The 20,532-nt window shown below is 38.9% G+C and overlaps 1 protein-coding gene across 6 annotated transcripts in view; it reads right to left on the bottom strand.

Moving 5' to 3' along the window:
- Positions 1–2,473: 2,473 nt before the first annotated feature.
- LOC109423281 (uncharacterized) overlaps positions 2,474–20,532 on the bottom strand; it is a 217,129-nt gene continuing 199,070 nt past the window's right edge. For 5 of the 6 annotated variants that reach the window (XM_062854288.1, XM_062854291.1, XM_062854287.1 and 2 more), the window contains one exon: positions 2,474–19,997. In XM_062854288.1, coding sequence (XP_062710272.1) covers positions 19,839–19,997 — 159 coding nt within the window. In that variant the 3' untranslated portion in view covers positions 2,474–19,838. The remainder of the gene's footprint in view (positions 19,998–20,532) is intronic. The other variant, XM_062854292.1, reaches the window with a different exon arrangement.

Consider the following 20,532-nt stretch of genomic DNA (forward strand, 5'->3'; position numbering starts at 1 on the left):
TCACGGGATTCCTCCCGGGAATTTCGCCCGGGAATTTCTCCCGGGGTTTCTCCTTTGGTTCTTTCAGGGATTCCTGCCAAGCTTCCACCCACGATTTCTTTCAGGATTCTTCGAGATATTTCTCTTGTAGAGAATCTTCCCGGGATTCCTTCAGGGATTTCTGCCAGGAATGATTTAAAAAGAAATCTTCTATATGGAAAATTATGATTTTTTATGTGAAGCGTAACACTGTTGAAGACCCATTTCTTCCTTCAATAGTATTACGTAGTTTATGAAGAATCTCCAAATTATTTCGACAGGGGGACAAAGAGTATTGTTACAGAGTGTGAGTTAGAGATAATGAGAGTGCATGAGTGAGAGAAAAATAGAGAAACCGAGAGAAATGGGTTTTTTGATACACATTACAGTATACCATCATGTCAGCTGACAGTCATTTTCTTATTTTTATTGAGTAGTTATCCTTTCTTTTATTTATACGATCCAGAATACGAGAGTTTAAAAGTTGTGCTAAAATAGAGCTTGAAGGCATGATCAGATGTAGAAGAACACTATAGGTTTTCTGATGACTTTAAGTTTATTATATACCTTTTATGAAAACCTGGCTGTTGATAATATTTTGTTATGAATTTAGATTAACAGGCATTAACGAGTTAAGTGCAGAGTTAATGTACGCGTGCTGTAGTCCCATGTACGGGAGCCGCATTGCAAGCGAGCTCCCAGGAGCACTGTACATTTTGAGACCCAAAGTTGTGCGCCTCATATTTTTCAAGATGTGCCTCATGAGCTTCGTCTCATGCGCTGACCTTAACCTTCGCATTGTGAGTCCCTAGTCGTATCGCATAGACCAAGTAGACACTTGAGTTGTGTACGGAAAAAAGTTGTTGAGGTTCTTCGTTACCAAGAAGTTGTTTTTTCCCTTAGATACCAACAGCTCATGCAGCACATGAGACGAGCTCCCCGGGAGCTATGCGCATAGCTCGCACCCACGGGATTTTCGTGAGCCTCCTAGCAGCGCAGCACACTGCGATTTTGAAGAGCTGGGAGACAATTTGGTGGGAGGCTCGCTGTCACATTTATGTACACATGAACAATGGGAAACTCTGGTTAAGTGGCCACGGGGAGAACATCCTAGTAGCGATGCTATTGTGGCGTGGGGCTGTTCATAAACCACGTAGACCAATATTTGGTCATCTTAGACCCCCTCTCCCCCCTCGTAGACTTTTAACCATACACAAATTTTGAAATTTGTATGGAGCGTAGACTTTGGCCAGACCCCCCCTAAAGTCTACGTGGTTTATGAACGGCCCCCGTTGGTCTACTGGAGAGACGGAGGGATTGGTGACAATGGGAATGTGTTTAGTACGCCAGGGGTGTAGTCTTGTCTTCTACTTAGCCCGTAGGAGATGGTATCCAAACTCGCACTACTTGGACCTGGGACGATCGGGTGTCTTTTGAGCAGATTATTCCCCCATTGCTTTGATGATGATCATTGTTGAGGAGGACTTTCAAATACTTGGAATGTCTCAGCTTTGAATGATTGAGCGATGAGAGCTAAGGACAATATTTGACGGTGTTCAGGAGAACGGTGTATGGTAGGGAATGACGAACCATGCATCTAGAAAGTTGGCAAATCCAGATACGTCGAGCAGGGCATGATGCAAGAACGCCGGATATCAACTCTGCAATAGTTGTGTTCGCAAGAAATACGGAGGTACTAGATGGCGTGGGCATAGCGGGTATAGTGGGCTGACCATGTCAAGTGTGATTTGGCAAGTGGATGCCGTTTCCGAGGTTTGTAAGAAGTGGCAGCGTAGAATTGTTGATCCAATGAACTCCTGAAATAATGTGAAAGTCTTTTTTGAAGCTAATCACTCATTTATTTGAGACCGTTATGACCTTTAACATTATTGAAGCTACTGCTCATCTTTTTGCAAAAGCCCTGCTTTTGCTTCATAAATACATAACTGATTTGTATAATTCAGTGCCTAAATAAACATTAAACTAATAAGAGCCATTTGTAAAACCGAACAGTTCCACCAATTCAATGTTTTGTATTCAACTCCAAAACGGTTTCCATTCAAACCTTGCTTGGCCCAGTGTCCTAAATGCAAAGCCGGCATGGGCATACCCTTCCACTCAGCTTCTTCACACACGATGGCCAAATTTCATAACGCCTAGCGAACCGATCCACAAATCCACAGGTACAACAATCGTTTCAAATCCAAAATAAGTCCATCATCACGTGCTGCTGTGCCACCTGCCATAGTCGTCGTCGCCGTCGCACTCATCGTGTACCGACCTACCGATGATGGGTTTAACCATTTTCTCCCGCTTCGCGATTTGCATCATAATTATCGCCGTAATCGCCAGATAATCGCACCGTTTGAAATCGAGGGGAGGGCCACCGTTGGGGTTTTGTTTGAATTTGCTAGGGGTGATGGAGATGGTGTATTGTAATAAAACGAGCGCCCTGTTTACGTTTTGGCCGAAATACATGTCTTTATTTGGATACAATGTAGTTTGTTAAGCTTGTGTGTAGAAACAGTTTTATAATACTTTCTTTGTCATAACGATTGTTACTGTACTAGTCTCTCACTTATTTACTTCTGATATATGTCTGTGGTTTACTTTCATTTTTATGTGTGTTATATGTATAGATTACTATTTAGCATTGTTTGTATACATAAAAATAGTTGTATAAAAATAACTAGGAAGAAATATGCCAATAATGGACAGTTAATGAAAGATTTTGATTTCTAGTTCATTTTCCTTAGGTTTAGTTTTCATTTCGCTAGGCTACTGCACGCTACCACTACGAGTTCGTTTATTTTCAATAACAAGCACACCAATCCATTGAAGTTTATTTCGTCTGCCCTATTGCCTGTTTTAGTCGCATTATCATTTCTCAGTCAGACATTCATGAACGGCATTTCCATTACTCTCATTTATGAATTTCCTTGCAAAAAATAGACAGTCATCATATCTTAGTTCTTTATTTTAGTAGATTCGATTTAATTGACGGAACAATTTTCCTTCGATAATAGCATTTAGGTCATCTGAAACTCCTTTTTTGCTTCAATGTACGATTTAACTTAATTGCTACATACATTCTTTATCTCCCTATTGTTAATATCTACTAATCTGCCGTCACAGAACACAGTGTTATATAGTATAATTTCATCATCTTCCTTCCCAAAGTCAAAATAATTCCATCTTCAAACCCCCTGTCGCTTCGAATTATTGAGTCTTCCGTGCATCCTATCGCTCCGTTCGTATTGTTCTCAATTTGTTCCCTTTAGAATCTTAAAAACACAATGACTCTCCTCTTAGGTTTTTATTCATGCTTCTACCACTAGACAAGTAGAATTCCACTTAAAGCTTTGAGTTTGTTTCCGGTCAATATTGACCTCTGCGTCGTGATGGAGAGCCAGCGGCGAGCCGTGAGAACAGACAATCAACAGATAAAGCTGCGGTTTGGAAGATATCTCTTTCACGTTTAATTTACTATCGGCAAAGAGTGAACATATTTAGAATGGCTACTCTGACCATCGCTTCCGTAGCGCTTCGTGCGAACATGTTGAACTTTTGCATTTTGACGAATCAAATATACGCTTCGATTGAATTTGCTCTTGTCCAAGTAATCGAAATGGATACACAAAAATTGCTCCGAAAATAAAGATATTTCACAGGATTTTCATTTAGTTCGTTCAATCAAAAATAGTCTAAATAATTAGTATTTGGATTAAAATATTCCGCGTCTAAGTGATATCGAATGATATTTGCTAAACTAGGGAAAATTTCCAGAACTCTGCTTATTGCCACAAATGCCACGAGTGGGGTCATGTAACTAAACATTGCCACAGCCAATGCTGAAAATGTCGTTGCATCGCGTCAGCTGTATCTATGGTGGCAGCCTGACCAACACGACGTAGGCAACCCCTTTCGAAGCCTTCCACCACCACGAAAAATAAAGCTAGTAAAAGAATATGCCCACGATTCTTTCGAAAATGAATCCGAAAACGAAATATGCACTATGATTGGAAACTCAGTACCGAAAACTAGGTTCAATTTGATCTCCGGATCGACATTGATCAGACAAAAAACGAATCTGCCGGAAATAGATAACACCATGAGGAAAATGTGATTGCGCAGGCGCAAGAAAGTATGGAAAAGAATGATATGTGGAGGTTTTTCGAAACTGTTGATGGCGTGTGGATAAAAACAGGGCATTCTCCCGTCATGTGCAACGAACGTGATGCAAACTTGCTGATAGGCAAAACAATGGTGGCTACCAGGAGGAGAGACACTTCTAGGGATTGATAGATAGCCATTTGAGGGCTAAAGAACAACAAGGCTGCTAGGAAGGACGAACTCCTGGCCGAGCTTCTCAAACACGATAGTGAGCAGTTGTATCATCTCTTACACCGTATTATATTGAAGATATGGGAAGAGGAAGAACTGCCTGCTAATTAATTGTATGGTCTAATTTGCTCCCTATAAAAGAAAGGGCATCGACTGGAGTGTGCAAATTACAGAATAACTCTTCTGAGTTCAACATACAAGATTTTGTCCGTGGCTGAGGCCGATTAAGGAGTTCGTGAGGGCCGATCAACGATGGATCAGATGTTCACCCTGCCGCAGATTCTCGAAAAATTTTAGGAGTACATCTTGCAGATCCATCATCTGTTTATTGATTCAGTGCAGAGAAACGAGTCGTGGCAGATAACTTCATAGGTACTTTGCGAAATTGAAATGTGACCTAATAATACACTCACAACATAGTTAATACACTCGCGTTTTGATCCGATCGCAATGCACCACTTGACAGACAGAGTTGCCATTTTTCATATGTTTATTCTTTACCATCGTCTTCATTTTCGTAGAGTTTATTGGGGGATGCATTTTAAACAGATACCATTCTGGGACAACGGAGAAAAACGGTGTTCTTCCCGGTCAGATTTAGAATTTTGCGAAGCTTTGCCGAAAATTAACAGCTGCTTTTCGAAAGTCTTACAAGCTAAAACAATAACTTAGCAATCTAAACATTGAACGTGCTTCCATTTTGCTTGGTAATTACTATTATCAAAGTTGCCAAATTTCCATGTCTTCTATTGTTCACTCTGGTTGTGTCTTAGTAGGCCGATTTGATAAGTATTTCAATTTCATTGGTTACTAACATTTTTAGCGTATGTTTCTCGCTTAAATTTCTTTTCCTTTTCCAGTACAAGTCTAACCTCAATGAGTGCATAACATTGTCCTACTCAAATCTGCTGCTTTAGAATCAACATTGCTACTGATATATGCCTATAAATCCTATCCGCAAATTTATAATACGGTAAATAACATGTGTCCTCAAGCAAACAGTGTCAGGCTAATTTCCAACCTTTAAATATTTCTGTAAAACTACTCTAGAGTTGTCACACAATATAAATCCGCACATACATTGAACCGTAAGAGCATCTATAGATTGTTTTCTGTAAAAATATCCGGACCACCGTTTTTAACAGCGAGCGGTCTCTAAGAAGCGTGTTTCGGTGGGAAGCGTTGCCTTGTCTTCCAATTATTTGTATAGAAGTTTGCTACGTGTGCTACAGAACAGTTTAGAAGTGCTGGCTTACAGTATTAAACACTTAAAGTTTCTGCTAGACTAACTTAAGTAAAGAAGAACATGTAGATTGTTACAGCTTTGTTTGTTTGTTTGCGTTTCAATCAATACCATCAATACAAGAAGTATTTTGAGCAATCATCTTAGAACGAAAGTCAAATGAAAATTTATTTTTTTCATTGAGAAGCCGCTAATAAGTAATGGTATTTGAAGGACGAGATGAGGTTTTCTCAAGCACTACGGTCCAATAACAAAACAATATGTGGTCCATGCATGGTACTAGTATGATTTGAATTGATTGATCTTTTTGTAATGGAGATAGTCTTGACTTCCTTCGGCATAGACTAACCTCGTGCATATCACACGTTACGATATGCGAAAATGCTCATATTTTAGTATCCAACTAAAAAAAAAATACTAAAATATGACATTTTTTTTCAAATTCCTCGGAAACCAGTAGAGATATTGCAATATCAAATTCGGGCCAATTGGGCTCTAGATTCATAGATTTAATCTAGAAAAGTAACGTTTGAAAATTAAATTAAAAATGTTTTTTCAATGTATGCTAGCAAAAAAATTAATTAAATCCTTTGCGCCACCCCCAAATATCAACTGAAATCGCTCATTTTTTGCACAGCTAACTTATTTCGACCAGTACATCACTTTCCAGTTGGGAAATCATATCCCGGAGAGATTTTACAAAATTAGACCCACCCTACTCTCTCGTGCTTTCGGAGGCATTTCAGGAAGTCTCCGAGCAATTGCGGCTGGTTGCAGAGGCGTTGCGCAGGCGTTTATTGGGTTTTCGGAGGGTTTCGGAGAGTCTCAGGTGCGTTACATGGGGTCCGAGGGGGTTTTAAGGGTATCTTTGAGGCATTCCAGGAAGATTCAGAGCATTTTCAGTGGGACTCAGAGGCGTTGCGCAGGCGTTTTCTGAAGTTTCGAAGGTTCTCAGGTGCGTTACATAGGGTCCGAGTGGGTTTCATGGGATTTCGGAGGCATTTCAGGAAGTTTCAAAGGGTTTTCATAGATCCCATCACAATATCTTTTGAAACGCCCCGGGCATGCCCTTTGATTTAAGGGTGAAATCCCCTGATGCGACCCTGACCTGGAATGTCTAGAAACCCCCTTGAAATCTCTGTTATCTCATTAAAACGCCCTTGATATCTTCATAATCAATTTAAAATACCTCGGAAACCCCTTTGAATGCTTTCAATAGGCTCCACAAACCCCCAGAAACGCACCTGATAATCCCATAAAACGCCTCTGAAATGCTATCAAACGCCCTTAAAACCTCTTGGAATGCCCTCAAAACGTTCCTGAAATCCTCTAAACTCTCTGAATTGACACTGGAATGCTTTGAAACGCCCCTCAAACCCCTTGTAACGCCCTTTAAAGGCTCCTAAACCCCCCCTGAATTGCCCTTAACGCCCCTTGAAACATCTCTGAAACACCTTTAATACTATTGAAATACCCCTGATTTCCCCGTAACACCAACAAAATCTGACAGAACGCTCTTAAAAGGCTCCTGAAATCGGTCCTAGGTCGGATAGCTCATTAGATCGAATAGGTGGTTAGGTTGAATAGGTCATTAGATCGAAAAGGTCATTTCACTGGTAGAATCATTAGGCCTAATGGATGATCATGTATTTTTTTCCTTCCCTGTTGGGGAAATTAAAGCACTACGTCCAATAAGCTGAACTTTCGTGGCATGTCCCGTTTTGATATTCGCATCTAGCCAGCTAATTACCATGTGTCTAGTAATCAGCTTCTGCCACGACGCTTCGCATCGTCTCCCAGTCAGGTGCAATGTAATTTATAAACTCCAAGACCTTCCCAGGTTCTGCAGACTAGATCTCACTGGGTTGCAAAGCAACCGCTATTTAGAAATCTTTGTCTGCGCGTGTATAAAGCACCACAACTGCAAAGCAGATGTTCCTAGGTTTCACGTTCCGTATTACAGACATGACAGATATCAGTCTGAATCTGACCAATATTTTTCTAGTGATACCTGCTCGGGCAGTGTCCAGTTACTAGGCCAGTGTATGTACATAGAGCTCTCTTGTTGAGCTCTAAGAACTATCAGGTCGGATTGATTGTTTTACATTTTTTTTAATTCCTTGTTGGGTATAACTCACTGCGACCAGTATTTAGATCTATTATGACCATTGGATGATTAGGGCAAAGCAAGCAAAGCAAAGCAAAGCAAAGATAACCGTTCACATCCGTGATTGACCAGAATAATCGAAGTTGCACAGAGAACCAATGAATGGTGCTTGTGACTAGCAAATGTGCACAATTCTAGAGTTCAATATTTTAAAGTCAATAAGACAGCATCCATTCATTACGTAACGTAAAGTCAACATTTTTCGACCCCCTCCCCCCTCCGTAACGCTTTTTTGTATGAAAACCCAAACAATTTTGTATGGGCCGTAACACTCGGCCATACTCCCCCCCTCCCCTTAACCGTGAAAACCGACTTTCCCAAGAAAGTTATCGCGCGCTTCTGATTCCGCATTCAATATTCGCGTCCCCATCCCCCTACCGCACGCTTCTCACAGTATTGAACTTAGAGTATACGGAGAATAAATGTTCAAGCTTTGATTGCTATCGAATTATCTATTTTACTAAGAGTAGTCCCTGTGATCCACGGCCGATAAGGTAATATAGCCATTTTTTTTAATTTTCTCAATGATTGTTGTGAGCTGCAATTACTTTCTTCTAACATTTTTATCGCTTAAAAATTCGGTCAGCACCAGAGCTACAAGATTAATTTGCAGTTATTACCAGACTCCAGGAGTCCTCATGAAAACGTATTGGCGAAATTACCCCAACTCCCTCTAGGATGTAAAGAAAAAAAAAACCGGAATGATCTCACCCAGTTCCATGTCGTCGAATGACCGCAACCACTCCTTGACTCCTTCAATTTTGTGCAATACCGTTGGCTACCAAGTGTGCATCTATTTTCAACCCTCACGAGAAAGGACAATGTGCTTTTGCCCAAAACTCGCGTCACTTTTCTCCTTTTCCGCCAAATAATGCAACGCGAACGATATGCCCGTCGTAAATAACTGCCAATGACCTATTAGGTCTATTGACTTATACGGTGTAATGTCTTATTGGGTCTCATGAATAGACGACTTCCCTCGTAACCTTCTGAAGAACAAATGTTTTCGAAACCGTAGCCTATAAATATATGCTTTGCTCTGAAAACAGCCCATTTCTATTAAAGTAACGTAACTTAAATGGAGGGATATTACTGGAATTTACATAAATGGATTTTGCTTAAATGCAGTTTTCAATGTATCTTGGTAACGGTAGTGTTTAGCCAAGTTTTGTCGTACATATACATGTTTTTTTTGCAAAATTTGTGTCCTTTTATAAAATCGAATTGAAAAATATGTTTGACGTATATTTTAAAAATGATCAAAAATCTTTTTTTATATACAGGGGATAGACAAAATGATCGGGACAGGCAAAATTTTCACTTTTCAAAAAATATCCAATTAGCTGTAACTTTTCTAAAAGTGCATCAAATATTCTCAAATTTTCACTGTAAGTTGATCAACTAGTTGTGTATCAGTGGACAAAATTTGAAAAAGATCGGGCTATTCTGCACGAAGTTATAAATATTTTAGAAAAAGGTAGAATTATCCGATAGCCAACTTCCAGCTGTTATATCTCCGGATTCAATGGACCAAATGCAATGAAATTTTGACCATTTATGACTTACATTATGAGCTTTGAAAAACGTTTGACTCAACTTGAAATTATTAACAAGTGAAAAAGTTATAGCGGTTTCATTAATTTTATGATGTTTTAGTAAATAGGTATATTGTTAATATGCATCTCATTATTTTTTCAATGAATTGCCGGCTATGTTGTTACTTTCTTTCAAAACGTATTTGTATTCAAGACAATTAGAGGGAATTTAAATGAACTATGAATAGCATCTTGAATTTTGAAACGATGTTGAAATTTAAGAAAATTAGGTGTTTTATCAGAAAAATAATCAAATCGTTATAATTTTCTTACGTGTTATGAATTTTAAGTCGAGTCAAAAGTTTTACAAAGCTCATTATATAAGTCATAAATGGTCAGAATTTCATTGCATTCGGTTCATTGAATCCGAAGATATAACAGCTCAAAGTTGGCTATCGGATAATTTTACCTTTTTCAAGAATCTTTATAACTTCGTGCAGAATAGTCTAATCTTCTCCAAATTTTGCCCACTGATACACAACTAGTTGATCAACTCACAGTAAAAATTTGAGAATATTTGATGCACTTTTCGAAAAATTACAGCTATTTGAAAATTTTTTGAGAAAGGAAAATTTTGCCTGTCCCGATCATTTTGTCTATCCCCTGTATATAATAGGGGGATTCACTAAACAGCGTTAACCGATTAAACTGATTAAACGTCGCGATCACCAAGGCAATCTTTGATTATTTCACTCGATATTTCGTGAATCATTTCAATAGTCAGATAATCATGGCTTTTTTTTTTTTTTTTTTTTTTTTTTTCCTCCCCTGTTGGGGAAATTAAGCCACTGCGTCCAATAGGCTGAACTTTTGTGGCATAAATCATGGCTTACGCAGATATTTAATCTGTTTAGTGAATACCCTTAACGTAGTCGTTATTATTTGTTCATATAGAAAAGGCAAAAAAAAAACAAAAATACCTTTTTTGAGACAGTTGATGTTTAGGTTTTATTTTTTAAACCTAAAAATTAACATAGTCCCATAAATTGCCTAACACATTGCCGAAGGATAAACCGTTCCTGAGATACTGGGTGTTTGCAGTTTCAGGCCTTAGGAACTCCCTGAAACGCCCCTGAGACCCCCTGGAACCCACTTGAAATTTTCAGGGGGTCTCAGGGGCGTTTCAGGGAGTTTCAGAAGGTTTTATAGAGAAACCAGGAGGTCTCACGGGCGTTTCAGTCGTCTCAAAAGGTTCCAGGGGGTTTCAGGGCATTTCATGGACGTTTTAGAGGGATTGCAAGGCGATTCAGGCGGATATCTGGGGGTTTCAGAAGTGCATCAAGTCGTCTCAGGTGTTCCAGGGGGTATCATGGGCGTTTTAGGGGTGTCAGGAGACTTCAGGGGCGTACCTGGAGATCTCAGGCGCATTTCTTCAAGGGGGAATCTGGGGTTTTCACGGAGTACCAGGTGCTCTACTGCAAGGATCCTCATTCATTTAAATGCTTATGTGAATGAAGATGCAAGTGGAAATCAGGAACCCTGCTTTCAGGATAGTTTTAGGGGGTCTCAGGGGCGTATCAGGGGGTCTAAAGGGGTTCCGGGGGCGTCCAAGTGGTCTCAGGGGCGCCTTAGGGTGTCTTAGAGGTGTTAAAGGGAGTCTCAGGGGAGTTCTATGGAATCTCAGGGACCTTTAAAGAGCTCTCAGAGAGTTTCAAGTGGATTCTTGAAGGGTTTCTGGGCGTGACAAGTGGTAAGGACTGTATCGGAAATTAACTATAAACATTCAAAATGCTCTATCTCGGCGCACGGTTGGTCTTTTCATTCCGGTTCTTCTATAAAATCTTCAAAATATAGTTAAGTTTAGAACAGCTTGAAGAAATTTGGAAAATATTTAGTATTATTGAAAATATGGTTCTATCAGTATACCACACAAAATAACAATCTGTACAAACTGCATTATTTTTAAAAAAATTTAACGTTTCAAATATTTGTTGCGAAAAAAATTTCTACGGGGAAAAATCTGGAAAATAATGATTATTACTAGCAGTTATGTACACATCACTTAAAACAGACTTTTAAAATTCTTATTTTGGATAGAAAAACCTCCAACATTAAGAATATGGTCTATCCCAAAAAACACCTACTTTTTGGTCGAACTTTGACGCTCTGTTTTAAATATCTTTAGAGGTTATAAAATTCCGTTCTCTGGAAAAACTACCTCTTCAATAGATTTAAATACATACCCAATCGAAAAAAATGCAAATTTTCTACTTTATGTATTTTTTATTTGCGTAATCGTTCTTTGAAGACGCATAAAAAAAAAGAGTTCCTCGAAAAATGCCCTTTTTCCATTTTTAAGAATTGCCCTAAACTCCAGAGGGAATTTTTCTTGATAAAAATAATTTTCCTATATCGTGAGCATTCTGGAAAAGAATATATTTGCGCAAAAATAAGAGAAAAAATTGAATATTTTCCCACAGTATTTACAATTTTAAATTTTTAGGAGGTGTCCAAAATTTTAAAAACATGTGTGCAATCTTTGAGATAAAAGTCCAAGTTAAATGATTATTTTTTGAAAATCAGAATGCCATTCTTTATTTGAGAGATTTATATAGTATCTCCAAAACAAAAGTTTTGTTTATTTCGAACAGATTATTTTTCAGGCAATTGTGAACGTTTATAGTTAATTTCCGATACAGTCCTTATCAGGTGTTCCAAAGGGTCTCTGGGGCGTGTTCTGGGTTCTGGGGTATTTCAGGGGCTCTCAGTGTGCTTCAGGAGATCTCAGCTGTGCTTTAGGGATACTCAGAGGGTTCCAGGGAGTTTCAGGAGGTCTCAGGGGCAGTGCTGAAAAATTCATTTCGTCATATCTAAATTCTATCACCTACAGCTCATTTTAGAAGCTGAACCTGAGAATATGATATATGAAAAACTTGTGCGGCTAGACCAGTTCTGCAAGAAAGTCACGGAAAAACCACATTTTTTCGAATATTTAAGGTAAATGTCACGGACTACCTTGAAAAAATGCCAATGATATTCACGGTGAATATCATTTGGCATTTTTCAAAGGTAGCCCGTGACATTTTCCTTAAATATTCGAAAAATGGTGGTTTTTCCGTGACTTTCTTGCAGAACTGGTCTAGCCGCACAAGTTTTTCATATACCATATTCTCAGGTTCAGCTTGTAAAATGAGCTGTAGGTGATTGAATATAGATATGACGAAATTAAATTTTCAGCACTGCTCAGGGGTGCTTCGGGTATTTTTTTGTGATTTCAGGAATGGCCCTGAAGCTGATTGTGTCCCTTTGAAACGCTAATAAACTTCTTGAAACGTCTATGAAAAAGTGATTGATCCGCTGATAAAGTTCGTGTTTAAAAATGTAGTGATGGGAACATCATCCATGAAAAACAGGATCCAGAGACCCAATTGGCACATGTCTTGAAGCGTTATGAGCGTGCCCTCAAAATTTCAGAAAATTCAGAAGAAAATACGTTTTCATAGAGGGCCCCTCTGTTCCAGCAAATAAATATTTACAAAAGGAGCACAAAGCGTTTGCCAACAACATCGCGCATGAAAAATGAAAGCCACTCCACCCTGTTTGCTTAGGGGAGATTTAAATTTCATCAGCCTCTTTCAATCTTCATTCATCCCATATGTGTCGGTCGACCATGCAAGAAAACCCGCCCCCTTTGCAAATATGTTGGTTCCGAACTTGACCTCGCTCGTACATCCATCCTCCCTCTCCTGACAAGATTTGTGCGAACTTCAGGCACCTTGTTCCTCCAAAATGTTTGATACTTGTTCAACCTGTTGCTCGGCATTCATTCACTGGTCGTCCGACGCGTCGTCGTCGGTGCGGTGCCTACAACGTCAAACGAGCACGAACATTCCTACTCCCTTGACATTCACCTCGGGACAGCTGCGCCAAATCCGACCGAGGAGCGACCCCTATGATTACTTTATTGTGCGTCCCCCATCCATAGCAGCCAGCAGCCCGCTTTCCACCATCAGTTCAGCAGCAATCAACATGTGCGTGTTTCTGCACCACCGGGACGGGAATTGCTTCAAATCACCCTGGGGCCAAACAACTCCCCAATCCGTCGTCGTCGTCGTCGCTGAGGGATGGGGATGATCAACTTTGGCGTCTTGGGCAATATAATGGAAGTCTTTTCTTCACCCATGCATGGGGTTTTGGCAAAGATGACGAAGATGACAATAATAGCGAGACGGGATGGAAAATTTTAAATTGGGCTTAGGTACGCTGTTTATAGAGAGACAGGGAAAAAGAAAAAAAATTACGTGACAAAAATTTGTTTGTGCGGGCGGTAAATGCTGTTACATGCCCCGTTTCATCACCGCCGCCAAAGGCCATTGTTACGCTGCTATTTCCCAAGCGGATAATGAAGTTTAGAATTTAGACAGGACGGAGGCTGGATGGCGAAAACTTGTTCCGCGAAAAGCGATAAAGTTCTTTTTGTCGAGCAAGGTGAGCTAGGACGGCGATGGCGTGAGGCTGGTTTAACATGATAAACTCATTTGTAAGATTTGGGATTGAAAGGCGAAAATTTGAATGGGAGCCAAAAGAATACCTTGAGTTGTGTGCGAAGGCATTCTTTGCGATTTGCCGACTCCATCCTACATACAACATTTTTTGCTGCTTAAGATAAGAGTCAAACACTCGACTGAGCATACTACACCATGGTATGTGAACCGGATGAAAATATGTTCAAAAGACAAATCAATAATAGTTAATTGGTTCTTCTTAATATCAGGAAGATATTTGCTAACAAAGAAATCTAAAGTTTCCGATCAGCTTTTTTTTCAATATTGGTCGATTTTCATTATTATCCCGGCTGGTATGACTGACCGTGAACCAATCCGTGTGGTATCAATCATGAAGAAGCATTTCAAATGTTTTGAACTACCGGTTCGCAAGGAGCAGCAACTTGCAACACTCGCAATAACCAGACCAAATCTTTGGATATTAACATGACTAAGAGGAATTTGATCGTCACGGGCTCCAGATTAAATTAGTAGATTGCAAATTTGTATATACCAGTCTGTGTGTGCAACATATCATTTTTGCATAAGAACATCATGACTGATTACCCGTTGACCACTTAAATCAGATGGAATGCGGAATAGGGTGATTCGCCAACTGTTGAACCCTACCCAACTGTTAAACAGTTTCTAAATAAATATTATAAATCGTATTTAAGTAGTTTTCGCTCAATGTTGACGTATGATGTAAGTTCGTATACATGTGTGCCACGATACTGCATCAATATAGTTAGAAAATTAGAAATATATTACGTTAAAAATTTAATTGGAAATTTTGTACTGCTGATGACACGAAAACTGCACAATTATTAAAATTAATTTTAAGAAATTGCTGTTACAAAATTAGCAGGGACAATGAAAATTCACGATTTCGCGGAAGCCGCGAAATCCGCGAAATTGGGTTATGACCGCAAAATTTAAGAAATTCCGCGAAATGCCGCAAAATTTGGTAAAATTGTTATTTTTTTTTGCAATAGGGAATTGTTTTTTATTATCCTACGAATTGGGCCGAAAAGTCTCAGATTTTCATGAAACTTTTTCCACAGGCAGGGCTCATAGATATATATGAACAACTATTTTCCTGGAAAACTCAAGTGGGATTTTTTTGTTTTTCCCTGACACTACTTACTTTACTTTGAAAAATCATAACTCAAGAACAAAGCATCGTAGAAACAAAATTTATGTTTAGGAAATGAAAGCAAATTTTCTCAGAAAACCAAAAAACAATATGAACTGGACAAAGTTTTCCACGAAATTTTACACAATTGAAAAAATTCCTTAAGAAAAGCCGGAAAAAACTATGCCCGAACTCGTGGAAAATGTTTTTGAGGAAGTTATTTCATAAGCTTTAATTCCTAAAATTTTTGGAATGCATTTTTTCGTTTTTGAGTTTTTGCCAATTTAGTTGAAAAATGTCCAAATGTGCAATATAAGCCTTTTTTTTGAAAAACCTTAACTCAAGAACGAAGTATCGTAGAAACAAAGTTTTTTAGTGAAAATGAAAGAAAATTTTCTCAGGAATCTAAAAAAAATATGAAGTTTAAAGAGCTTTCCACTAAATTTTCCACCGTTGAGAAAATTCATAACAAATAGCTGGAAAAACTATGCCCGAAAAATATTTTTTTTTTGAACATTTGCCACGAGTTCAGGCATAGTTTTTCCGGTTTTTCTTTACGAATTTTCTCAATTGTGGAAAATTTTGTGGTAAGCTTTGCCCAATTCATATTTTTTTTTTGAATTTTGTTTCTATGATGCTTCGTTCTTGAGTTATGCTTTTTCAAAGTATCTAGTGTAAGGGGAAAACAGAAAAAAAATCATTCGAGTTTTCCGGGAAAATAGGCTACCCTGCATTTTTCTCATTTTTTTTTATTCATTTATCCATGAGCCCTGCCTGTGGAAAAAGTTTCATGAAAATCTGAGACCCTTCGGCCCAATTTGTACGATAATAAAAAAATGCCCATTTGTGTATTGAGCCCCGAGAGCTGGACCGAAACTTCGGCAATGATGATGAAATAATCAATGCAATCAATAAGACTGTAAGCCGAAAACCAAAAAAAATGGAAGAAACTTTTGAAGGAATTCTGAGAACGAAAGAAGACCATGCATGAAAATTTTGGAAGAAGTTCCCTCTCGCTGGACAACGGATGAAAGGATTCAGATAAACTTCATGAGAACTGCAAATGGAACCTCGGAAAAAATCCCAGAAATTATAAACTTTGGGAAGATTTCCCAGAGGAACACCGGATAGAATTTACACAATAACCATGGAAAGTACTTGAACTTCAGCATGTACTGGCATTTTTCAGAGAAACTGCGAAAGAAATTCCCGGATAAACAGCGAGGCAAATTTCCGGAGGAGCTCCACAGGCACTATTCGATTAGACTTCGATACTGTACTTATCTGATACTGGCTAGATACTGTACTTATCTGACCGTTGGGGCATGGTCAATTGGTTAATTGACCAAGTCAATTGGTTGAAAGTTGACTGAGTTATAGCAACAAGTGCCCAAAATAGGCCCCTGCTCAAATGGTTCCAGGCCCTATGTATTATTTAAATCTACGTTTGCCCTTTTCTTAATTGATTTTTTGAATTATAGTTAAGATAAAATATAAAATGCTCTATGAACTATCAAAGATACCTCGATTTACGATATAAGTTTAAGATACAGGGGATGGCCAAAATGTTTGGGATAGGCAACTTTTTTTTCTCACAAAAAAAGTTCAACATGCTGTAACTTTTCATAGAGCGCATCAAAAAATCTCAAATTTTGACTGTTTGTCAACCTATTATATGTGCATCATTGGTACAAATTTGGGATCGATTGATTAATACTTCACAAAGTTAGAACCGTTCGGGAAAAACACTATTTTTTAGACAACTCATTTATGAGCTGTCATATCTCGGAAACCAGTGAACCGAATTGAATGAAATTTTGAACGTACACTAACAATATGTAAATGCTTAACAAACTTTTAAAACATAGGTACTTTTTAAACGTTGAAAAAAGTTATTATGGATTGACACTTTTTGGATTTTTCTCGAAAAAAATGTATTTTTTTTACACCAATGTCAATAAATTTTATTCAAAGATTTTCCACTTCTGTTCTCAAATTATCTCCAATCAGATATATTAGAGCCTATTTAGATTGAAGGAAGAACACATTTAATAATTTTTGTGTGGTATTGTAAATTTGACTTATTTTCCTCTATATGGGTAAAAACTTTAATTAGGTATAACTTAATTCGCCGTGAGAAAATATAATATTTTATAACGTCGGATCAAGTATCAATATATTGTTGATAAACGTTAAAAATTTCATTCAATTCGGTTCTCTGGTTTCCGAGATATGACAGTTCAAATTAGTTGTTTTACCCAAACGGTTCTCACTTCGTGAAAAATTAATCAATCCATCCCAAATTTGTACCAATGATGCACATATAGTAGGTTGTCAAACAGTCAAAATTTGAGATTTTTTGATGCACTCTATGAAAAGTTATAGCATGTTGAATTTTTTTGTGGGAGAAAAAGAGTTGCCTATCCCAAACATTTTGGCCATCCCCTGTATGCAGTCGATTTTATTAAAATTTGACAAGAGGAGGCGTCCTAACACATAAATATTATTATCAATATAAACATTGTTTGTTGTTGTTTCGTAAAATGGCTCATACACTTAGGCCTCCATAAACAAAATTGGTTTGATAGATTGGTTGTAGCTGGTTATCCTTATTTAAATAAGGTAGCAATCTACTTCGTCATATGCGCTATTTTCCGTCATATCAGACAGGAAATAGCCTATAATTCCAACAGGTATTCCAGCTTTCCTATTAACCTTCCGTAACTCGCGCGGTTGACTACCTGCGTCAGCACCACACTAATGCTGAGTACGAAAAGCAAGATTTTTTCAACGTGTTGTACAAAATACAACAGCGCGATCGCTCGAGTGTTAAAAAAGGTTCATTGGATGCAAGCAAAAAGCTGTAGACTATGAATGAGCAGCCCCTGGAAACAGAATAATAATGCAGAATTTCACGTTGAAATTTCACTCCACTTACGAGTTGAAAATTTTTCTCACTTTGCATACGACCAAGGAAACCGCACTAAAGCAGTAGCTAGCCTAATTGTTATGCATCACTATTCAATTTTTTTTCGCCAGATTCATTTGTTGAACCAAACTTTGATTCACACCTCACAAAAGCTCTGTGGCACTTCAAAGTTGGATATCACTGCTGCAGAAAGCAGCAAAAGCTGTTCAGTTATTCAAATCAATCACTTTTTTCCCGTTTGTAAAAGTAAACAACAAGTTGTCTCGTCTAGGAAGGATGCAAGCAAAAGTGTGCGTGGATTTTCTTCATACAAAACATCGTATTTTACAACCACAGAGATCCACGTGTAATTCCGGGATCAAACGCCGTGTCCGCCCTGTGCCTCCGCTTACGACGTCCATCATGCACCGCAGTTTAGCATACCAACCCCGCCTGCCACCTGTGCCACTCTCCTACCTCGGCCGGCGCGCCGAAAGGTCGACCCGAAAGCTCTCCCATTCAATACGGCCCTGGAAGCTGCCGTAGGCTCGACCAGCAGCTTGCGGCTTTGGCCCGTCCCCGACCGGGACGGCGCATAGAACTTCCGGAGTCTAACATAGCTTCAGGGTTGACGCGGCCGATGCCGTACTTCATTGCCTTTTTGTCTTGACAATTCAAATTTGACATTTTTTGAGGTCATTGGAGCACCGCACGCTAGATTGGTTTTGTTACTTTTGAGTTTTGAGCTTTTCTCTCAGCTCATTTCTGTTTCATTTGTATGGGAGCCCCCCTTTCCAGAGGGGGGAGGGGTCTCGCACCAAGCTAAGAACCTTCCCCGGCCCCAAACGTACTTACATACAAAATTTCACACCGATCGGTTCAGTAGTTTCCGAATGCATAGCGGTCAGACAGACAGACAGACAGACAGACAGACGGAAATTCATTTTTATATATATAGATATAGATATATATAGATGTCAATCAAACCAATATCACATTTTGATCTCAATATCAAAATATGCAATTATTGAGCTCTTTTCCTCTGCCTGGTTTACAATATTGTTTTACTTGAGATGGAAGCTAATTAATAAATTAGTAATTGGTTCCACATTGGTCATGAGACATAAGGCGAGGTGCAAGAATAAAATCGATCATTATTGGTCCGTGCTTAGTTAGACGGAAATTAGATAAAAATTCTAATTTTATTTAAATGAAAACACAATGAAAGGACCGTAGTGCTTGTGAACATGTTTTACATATTTCAAACGGAGTTGATTCTATGATTCTGCATATAAAATGACGAAATGCTAAATTTTAGTGCATCATAGGGCTAACACGGAAATTTTCGCAGATACGATGTGTGAAAATAACCATATTCATACATTCCAGAGCACCAAATGAACAACACCACACTAAATACTGTGTCAGTCTGCGCGTCTTAATGGGTGGGAAAGGGAATGTAGGTTTATGACTCCATCAGCGTTCTCATTGCTCTATTTTCAAGTTGCCGCGCAATGTCGCACGACGTACGACAGCACATAATTGGGGTATTAGACTAACTAGGTTTACGTTCAAAGTGCGGATCCCAGGCTGGATCTGGAGGTTTGCTTGTTTTTTCTTATGCTGTTTCCATCCCACACACATGATGGAAGCAATTTGAATTTTGGGAGGTTGGTTGGGTATGTAGATATAAATGGGTTTATAGTTTTTTTACTACTACGCCAGCAGCTGTGCTTCTTTTGGCAATGTGAGCTTTACACGCAGTCTCTCGAACTCGAAAACCGGAGAAAGAAATGTGCGAGGAAGTTGGCATATTACTATATCGGTGTTAGGTAACAGCAAACGGAATTTCACTTTCATTTTACCCTGCTTTGGTTGATTTCGTGGATTTCGGCCACCGCCGTTGCGTCGTCATCGTCGTCGTCGTCATAGTCGTCGGTTCTCTTAGAGAACGTGCAAATTTTCACAGCTTTTGGACTTGGTTATGTCGGTGAGACAAATCTTGTGCAGGATTTCCTTGGCAATGTGCAGCGACATCTGGGTTCGGGAGTTTCGCAGGTTGGTGGCGCTGGCTCGTTTCTCACGTTGCTCCTTGAGGCGAATCTGATTAGGTTGAGAAATGAATGGGAAGAAAGTATGAGGTTAGAGTTTTTTCTTATAAAATTTGGAATCCGAATGGGAACTAATACTACTTCTCATGATGTTATGATCATTTGTGACTCATAGAATATGTGAAATTTAGAAAAGTCACTGTACCTTAAACATTTAAACTAGATTTAGTGTTATAAACCAAAATAACATTTCTTAAAAAAGGTTTTAATCTAAGTATTTAACACGTGTTTTATAAATGTCAATTTCTTGATTTTGCTTTGGCTGACCAAGCCATGTGGGAAATTACACTGTTGAAAAATAACTTCCTCTCTCGCTTTGACATACATGTGCACAACAGACAATGTGTTAGATGTTCATCTAATCCCATCCGAAGGGGGTTTGGATTGTGAAAAGAAGATAACCATGTGCGATTGTGGAATCGAGTTCAGTTCTAGGCCTGCTGGCGACGGAGATAGTCGAGTGACTCCGTAGCTTGAAGGAATAGAAGCGCCCGTCTAGCGAATTGGGAGTCGTGAGTTCGAGTCTC

Source organism: Aedes albopictus, chromosome 2 (genome assembly GCF_035046485.1).
Source record: "Aedes albopictus strain Foshan chromosome 2, AalbF5, whole genome shotgun sequence".
Taxonomy (NCBI): Eukaryota; Metazoa; Arthropoda; class Insecta; order Diptera; family Culicidae; genus Aedes; species Aedes albopictus.